Source organism: Pinus tabuliformis, chromosome 6 (assembly GCF_031772625.1).
Source record: "Pinus tabuliformis cultivar Carrire ecotype Pingquan chromosome 6, CPIR1, whole genome shotgun sequence".
Classification (NCBI taxonomy): domain Eukaryota; kingdom Viridiplantae; phylum Streptophyta; class Pinopsida; order Pinales; family Pinaceae; genus Pinus; species Pinus tabuliformis.
In genome coordinates, this window is record NC_142292.1 from 1964145236 (window position 1) to 1964153710 (window position 8475).

At 42.5% G+C, this 8475-nt stretch overlaps 1 protein-coding gene across 1 annotated transcript; it reads right to left on the minus strand.

The window, feature by feature from the left end:
- Positions 1–2375: 2375 nt before the first annotated feature.
- LOC149267031 (uncharacterized) lies at positions 2376–3129 on the minus strand. The gene is made up of 2 exons (XM_089410006.1): positions 2734–3129; positions 2376–2396 (listed from the first exon to the last, which is right to left on the minus strand). Exons 1-2 carry the CDS (start codon positions 3127–3129, stop codon positions 2376–2378), a joined length of 417 nt encoding a protein of 138 aa, XP_089266132.1.
- Positions 3130–8475: the final 5346 nt, after the last annotated feature.

Genomic DNA, 8475 nt, shown 5'->3' on the forward strand with positions numbered 1-8475 from the left:
GTTCCATTTTAATATCAAGTATAAGAATGGCAGCACCAATAATGTTACAGATTGCCTAAGTCGACCACCGATCATGGCATTAACCACAGTGCTCAACTCTTGTGGGCACAAGACTTCTGAATGACCAATTCTCTACAAAAGCAACCCAGAATTTGGCCACATATACTAGACATTCTTGGAGGGTTAGCATGTTCCAGATTTTCACCTCCAGGATGCCCTGTTATGCCACCTGGGTCACCTTTGTGTTCCTTCAAGCAAGCGTGCCAAGATGATTTGGGAAGCACACTACAGTCGGGTTGTTGTGCATTTCGGGGTCAAGAAAACGGTGGCAGTACTGCAGAAGTATTTCTATTGGCCAAATCTTCGAAAAGATGTCGGAAAGTATATCAGATCCTGCACTGCCTGCGCCATTGCCAAAGCAACCATCAAGAAACAAGGCCTCTATACTCCATTGCCTACCCCTAGTCGACCTCGGGAATCCATCTCCATAGATTACATGTCAGGCCTTCCTTCTACTAAGCATGGAAACCACTGTGTTTTTGTGGTTGTTGACAGGTTCTCAAAGATGGCCATTATGGCGGCCTGCAATAAGAATATCACAGCAGAAGCCACTGCTAAACTCTTCTTTGAACGAGTGTGGGTACAGTTAGGATTCCAAGAAACTCTCCTAGGTTGTAGCTCAGAGATTCCTGGTAACATATAAATTCAACTATTGTTGCAGGTGTAATGGAAGGAATGATGGTTTGGTTCAAGCCAGATAACCACTTTCACTTTGTTTCACTCCAGACATGCATGAACACCCTCATACTACAAGGCTTTAGACCACCAATGCTCACTGTTTTAGATGTTGGGTGAATATGGAGAATACTGACCGCACCAGCAGATGCACAAGACTATGTGATGGTTTGCTGCAACCAGTAAAGAAACCTGTAAATCTAATCTATTAATGCAAGGACAAGATGACAGCTCTCCTGCATTAGATAGAAAGAAACCTGAGCAACCTATTCAGTGATGCAATCAGTACTTTAACACGAAGATAAGATGACAGTTATCTAGTGCTAAAGACCAGGAGCTCAAGAATACAGCATATCACGCACAAGCTTAGAATAAGAAGAAAATGGATAGTGAGCAATTAACAGCAAAAGAAGCTTGTATTAGCTGAAAATGAAGATGAGACACTGCAAGGGACAAAATGTCTACAGTTTCCAGAAGTTGAACCTTACATCAAATGCCAACCTTGATTACATCTTGCTTCTGGGTATTTATAGATTTACATTACAAGGGCACTTGGCCATTTAGGTATGGAGGGGTCATAATCGACCACCAACTGCATTTAATTGCCTGATGGAGTCTCTGAACGTGTTTTTTTGCTTCAGTGGGTGAATCTGATCTGTTCAGGTGTTGTGTTGTCCTTTTAGGCAGTTGGAGTGCTCGTACCAGTGGAGTCCATGACTGTTAATTTCAGTTACAGGGTCGTGTTGCGTCCTTTTCCCCTTTGGCCATGTCTTTTATTAAATATGGTTGTTGGGGACTGACTGTGAATGGTACTTGGCAGAACCAGTCGTCTCCTTCTTCGGGCAACGGAGTGGTCAAGTACGTGGAATGCATGGGCAAACGGACAGTCGGGATGAGAGGGAAAGATGACCGTCGGATCGGGAAAATGAATGGCGGAGATGACTTAACAGGGGCTATTAGCCGAGGTGAGAGTAGGATAAGTTAAGGTCGTTGGATCTTCAGCGGACAGATCGGACAGTCATCAGAAGCGAAGTTGCGTGGGCGTTTAACGGGCAGGGCGGATTGGTCGGGTGGTAAATGGTATTCATCGCACCGCTTTCGGGCCCTAAGCGGTAAATGCCCGCAGTCACGCAATTCCATTCAGCAATCGACACATAGAGGCGGATGGGAGAGAAAAACCGCTCTCATCGCGCGCTATCGTTCGATTGAGTTGCTGGCGCGATAAGATTGAAGACCTCCAAATCTTGGCGGAGATGATCTAACGGTGGGAAATGATCGAGCAGGTCACCCTTATCGGATGCGACGGGAGCCGTTGGATCGGTGGGGTGATAAATGGTGGGGATGAAGCGCGATGAGTTATGAAAGCACGTAGACATATGGTAGGGTCTTATGGTAGGTTGAGGGTTTGGTGCTTGGGGCTAAAGTCAAAAGGGGCTATTTTGCCGGGTTTGGGAGGCAAATAGGGAAACGGAGATGGATGGGAATAAGCGGGGTGGAGGAAAAAGGAGAAAGTGACCATTGTGAGCTCCTTTGAAGATGCCACCAAATGGACCAAGCCTTTTTCTGACATTAGAAAGTCAGCACTGCTTAGCAGAGCTAACATTAGCTCCTTTTGGGGATGAAAGCCTCCCTGTGAGGTTTCAAGAACCATAGACCACTGCCTTTCATACAAAAACAAGATCAGCAATATTTCTTAGTGTTCCATTGGCCATGGAGTCTAATTAAGCCTACATTAAAACTTGTAAAAAGAACATATTTACAATGTTGAGGCCTAAAGCCTCGATTAACATAAATTTTCAAAAACCACCCATTAACTGGGCCATCAAAAACTGTTTCTCCTTCCATACTTTGCAGCATGAAAGTGTTGTTCCCCTGGATCTGAGAAATGACAAAAGGTCCAGTCCACAGAACATCAAACTTTCCATGATTGCCTTTCTTTTCCTTTAGTGCATCCCATTTAAGTACCAAGTCTCCAACTTGAAATTTTTCCATCTTTGCCTTTCTGTCAAAATCTTCCTTGATCCTCTTTTGATGTGCTGCAGACTTTTCAATGAACTGGTCTCTGATTTGATGCACTTCAGCCAAGTCGCTGATTCTTTTTGCTGTGTCATTTTTCTCATTCTGCTCTTCCTGCAAGAACTTGGCCACAGGGAGGGTCAATTGGATTGGGAATACAGCCTCAATGCCATATACCAACTTAAACGGAGAATTCCCTGTAGATTTCTTGGTGGTCACCCTGTCAGTCCACAGTGCAAATTTCAGTTTGGAATCCCACTTCCTCTTATTGTCTTCCAGCAACGTTTTGATTATCTTTATCAGGCTCTTGTTGGATGATTCTGCTAAACCATTACCATGAGGGCAATATGAGGTGGAATGCACAAGCTTAATACCCATTGAGTCACACATGTTCACCAACTCTTTTGCCCTGAAGGCTGTTGTATTGTCTGTAACCAACTTGTGTGGACAGCCAAACCTAGTGAAAATGTTTTCTATCAAGAAATCCATGACCACATGGTGATCAGCGTTCCTAGTAGGGATGGCTTCAATCCATTTAGTGAAGTAGTCAATAGCTATTAAGATCCATCTGTGCTGGCCACTGGAATGTGGATTAATTTTCCCTATGAAATCCAGGCCCCACTGCTGAAAAGGGCCACTAGCATGCATTGGCTTTAAGGGTAAGGACTTCAACTACTGCTTTCCTTGAAACCTCTGGCATTTGTCACAAGATTTTACAAATGAAAATACATCAGAAAACAAAGTGGGCCAATAATACCCAGCTCTGAGGATCTTGTGGGCTATGGTTTTCCAATAATGATGTCCTCCACAGATACTAGAATGAAACTGATGCATGACCTCCATAGATTGTTCTTTGTCCAGACATCTCAACAGGATTCGAGATGGATCCCTCCAATACAGCAAGTTTTCATGGATACAAAACTTGGTTGCTCTGAGCTTAATAGTTCTGGTTTGGCTTGAACTTAGGCCTGGACAAACTTCTAGCTTCAGCAAAAATTGAGCTATTGTAGAGTACCATACACAAGAAGCTATATTTTCAGCCGATGACTAGTCATGTCCTACTGTTGCTTCTTCTGTCTGTTTGTCATCTAAGTTTGTGCCTATCCAATTCATGTCCAGCATCCTGCAATTTTCTTCAGCCATTAGCTTAGCAAGGCCTTGACCTCTAACAAGCTTGGTGGGCTTTAATTCTATGTTGAATTCAATGAGCTTTGCAATCCATTTAGCCCTTCTTCTATCAACATCTTGTTGCATTAGGACATCTTTTATTGAAGTAGAGGGCACATATGCAATCACTTTGGAGTGCATAATGTATACTCGAAAAGCTTTTAAAGATATGACAGAGCATAAGCCTGTTTTTCGATGATGTCATACCTTAGTTCAGCATCCCTTAATGTTTTCCTGAAGAATGCCACTGGATGCTCTGAACCCTCATCATATTTTTGCAATAAGATTGTTGCCAGGGTGTCACCAAAAGCAAAGGAGAAGATATGGAACTCCTTGCTATAGTTTGGGCTAATCAAAGTGGGAGCTTTCATAATAGATCTTTTGATAGCTTCAAAAGATCTTCTTGCTGCATCAATCCACTTGATCTCTGATCCCATTTTTAGAATGGAGGTGATGTGTTTTACCAACTCTGCAAAATTAGGAATAAACCTCCTTACAAAATTTATTCTGCCCAGAAAGGATTGGATGTCCTTTTTTGATCTTGGAACAGACAAGGCCTGTATTACTTTCACTCTCTCTGGGTCAGTTTTGACACCTGCAGTAGAAACAATGTGTCCTAGAAGTTTTCCTTCTTCTAAAGCAAATTGTGACTTCTTAGGATTCACTGATATCCCAAACCTTCTGCACTTCAAAAAAACTTTCTTCAAATGCTGCAAATGATCTTGATGGCTGCTAGAATATACTGTTATGTCATCGAGGTAGACAAGGACAAACTTATCCTTCTCTACTACAAACGCTATATCCATAGCTCTATGAAAGGTAGCTCCAGCATTCATCAGCCCAAAGGGCATCTTAGAGTACATGAAAGTGCCCCAAGGAGTGGTGAACGTGGTCTTTTCTTGGTCATCTGGATGCACATCAACTTGGTTATACCCTGAAAATCCATCCAGGAAAGACATAACTTTGGCTCCCGAGACTTTTTGTAGCAAATGCTCCATCTTTGGCAGGGGATAGTTGTCCTTTCTGGTGCATTTGTTCAGGTTCCTGAAATCAACGCATAGCTTTATTTCTCCACTTTTCTTCCTTACCACTACCAAGTTGGCTACCCACTTTGAATATCTTAGAGGAACTATGATTTTGGCAGCCAACAACTTCTTGATTTCTTTTTCAATCAGAGGGAGGAGCAAAGGATTAATGGGTCTCATCTTCTGCTTGAAAGGAATGGTGTCTTTTTCCAATGGGATCTTATGCTGGATGATCTTTTTGTCATAAGTTTTGAGGTCACTGTATTCCCAGGTAAAGCCATCAGCAAATTGCTTCATTAAGGTGCAGTACTCAGAACTTTGGGCAGCAGACAAATGGGTGGACAGATTTATATACTTTGGATGATCTGGACTCCCTATGGACTGCAGACTGATCTTCTTTTTGGAAAATATTATGAGGCACATCATTATGGTCAAACATCTTCTCTAGAGGTACTAGCCCTTTTGGTATATGATTGCTAGGCAGTTGAACAATACTGTCTTGGCTAATTCTGTTCTTTAGCTGGGGTTGGGGACTTTCCTCCAAGGTTTCATTCTCTTGATCAATTTTCATTTCAAAGAATTCATCAATGACTTGCAGAAACCTATTTACTTCATCATCATCCTCAAAGACTTTCTAGTGCTGGACATTATCAGGCAAGGATGGTCTATATTTTACCTGGACTTCATAAACCAGCTCGCTGGGCATGGGAGGGATGAACATGCTAGCAGACATGGCAAGGGAATCAACGAGCTGATTTTTTACTCTAGAATATATGAGATACAAAAAATATCAAAAGAATATTTGAGTCTCCATACCTCATTTATGTATGCTTTCAGCCTCGGGTGCCTTGCTTGGAATGTTTTTTTCACTTGTTGAATGATGAGATCAGCATCTCCAAACACCTTTATCTCTTTGATCGCTCTGTCTTTGGCAGCGTTTAAGCCCAATATCAGAGCCTCATACTCTGCTATGTTGTTGGTGACCTGAAAAGTCAGCTTAAAAGACAAATGTGTGCTTTCTTTCTTTGGAGACACCAGCACCACTCCTGCTCCTACAGTTTCCCTTGAACAGGCTCCATCAAAGAACATATCCCAAACTTGTGTCCCTTCCTCTTCATTGACCTTGCATATTGGTTTCTTGATCTGCACCAAGGCCCTCTGGGATTCTTCAATTTGGAGAATACATGCTCCAAAACCAGTGTCCACAGTGTAAATGGGATGATTAGTGGGATTCTTCTCATCACTGACGATATAGGCCAACTAGGCTTCCCTGTACAGTCTTCTGCTTTCTCCTCCAAAAACTGGGACAATGGAATAAGATAAGTCATTTTGCAATGTCCCACCCAACCTCTTAATCCACCCTTTGGAAAGTAGCATACCAAACTTAGGGGGGACATCTGCTACCACAATATCCATCATCATGCTCTTCATGGGCAGCTGAGTTAGGGTGATATCCAAATATTTGATTAACCCCAGACATTTCACCTTCCTTGAATCAAAAGAGAATAAATCATGATAAGGTCTAGTAATGTCAAGGCCTAACTCTTCCATGACAACTTTGGGCATCATATTATGGTTGGCACCTATGTCCAGCAGACCGTTGTGGAGGGTTTTGTCATGAATGGAAAAAGAGACATAAAATGATGGGGAATTGTTATCGGCAGGTTCAGTCATTGGGCTCAGCACAACTGCAGGTTTATCATCTTGCAAGTTCACATAATCATTGGATGCTTGTGTGGCTTTTAACTCAAGGGCATCAAGGATGGGCTTCCTAAAGGCCTCACTCTTTACAAGTTCTATCAGGGGTACAGATATTTTCAACTTCTGGACTTCCGATTCAAAACTGAAAGGGGAAGAGGACTTGTCAGGGCCTCTTACCTCTTGAACTGGTGCTTTGAGGATGATGGGATCAGCCGCTAGTCTCTTTTGTTTGTTGATCTACTGCTCTGTGGGTACAGCGGTTCTTTGGGCAGGATTCTCTTTGACATTACTCGTTTTTAACCTCAAGTTATATCTTTGCTGGTTTTCAGTCTGTAGAACAGCTTCTCTGTCCCACTCTTGACTGGTCTGGTCCCTGAGTAATGACTCCTTGTAGGCAACCAATGTCAAAAAGGTAGCACTGCCCTTGTCTTCAATGCAGTGAATCTCATCCTCTTCATCAAATTGTTCCTCATCCATGACTATGTTCTGGAAAGGGACCTTACCCCTTTGTTCTTCACTGGCCTCTTTCCCCCTCTGAATGATCTGCAATTGTTCATTTGCTCTTCTGAATGGATTAGGATTTCTAGGAGCAAATGTGTTAGGAAGCCTTGCTTTCCTAGAACTCTGCTCAACCTTCAGTTTGAATATTTCAGCAGCCAATGACTCAATCATTTTATTCATTTTGTCTATCTTAGGTTCTGAAGACGAAGAAGAGGAGGAAGCCTCACCTCTCTGCCTCCTTCTATCAGCATGTCCTTTGAGCTTCTCTGCAGCCATAATATTGGATTCCACCTCCAAGGCTGCATCTTGCATTTCAGCTAGAGAGGCACATCTTCTTTCTCTTAACAGCAGGCAAAAATCAGAATCAAAGGCATTGGCATAGGTGATTTTTGCAGAGGTGGGGGTAGGCTTCACTTTAGCTGGTATCTTGTTATACATACGATTGAATCTTTTATTAAAATCAAAAAATGATTCCCCATTTTCCCTTTTTAGGTTTCCAAGCTCAGTATGGTAATATAGCAGATCTTTCTTATCTCCCCAATGCTTTAAAAACACATCATCTAATGCTTCAATGTCTACTATAGACCTAGGAGTCAGTTCTCTGAACCACTTTCTAGCCTCTCCATCAAGGCTTTAGACAAACACTCTCATCCACACATCATCCTCACTGATATCTAAATTATCAGCATAACTATAAAAAGACTCATGGTGCTCTTCAGCTATTACTCCCTCTGTACCAGTGAACTTAGACATGTATTTCTGATATTCTCTTGCAGGCATGGCATTCAAAGGAACAGGCAGGACCAGGGGTCCATGCCTAGCAGCTATGATTTTTTCCATTTTGGTAGGTGCTTGTGGGCCTGCCATGACTGGGGTAGAGGGAAGGATATTGGCAGTTTGAAAGGTAGGGAGTTGAGAAATGACTGGCAGGGCTAAAGGAATATGATGGACTGTAGGGGAGGTTTTCTTTGGACTGAGATCCGAAGGGGAACTTATTGGACAAGGAGCTTTATGAATCTCTGAGAGTATTTCTTCACTGGGAGTGCTAGGCTCTATATTTTCAACATATACATGGTTAGTTACAGGCCTATCTTGCGGAGATACATAAGATTTTTTAGGCTTACCTGATCTTGATGCTCCTTTTTTTGATGTCTTTCTCTGCTTGATAATCTTCTCAGGGTCAGGCACTGGGTCAGCTAGTGATTTCTGAGGATTTCTCCGAGTATGTCTCACAAACTGAGCCATAACTGTAATGTGGAGTCGCTAAGAGGTTCGACCTCCAGTAGAGTCGCCACATAGATTATTAAAACCAAAAATGTGTCCAGACTTT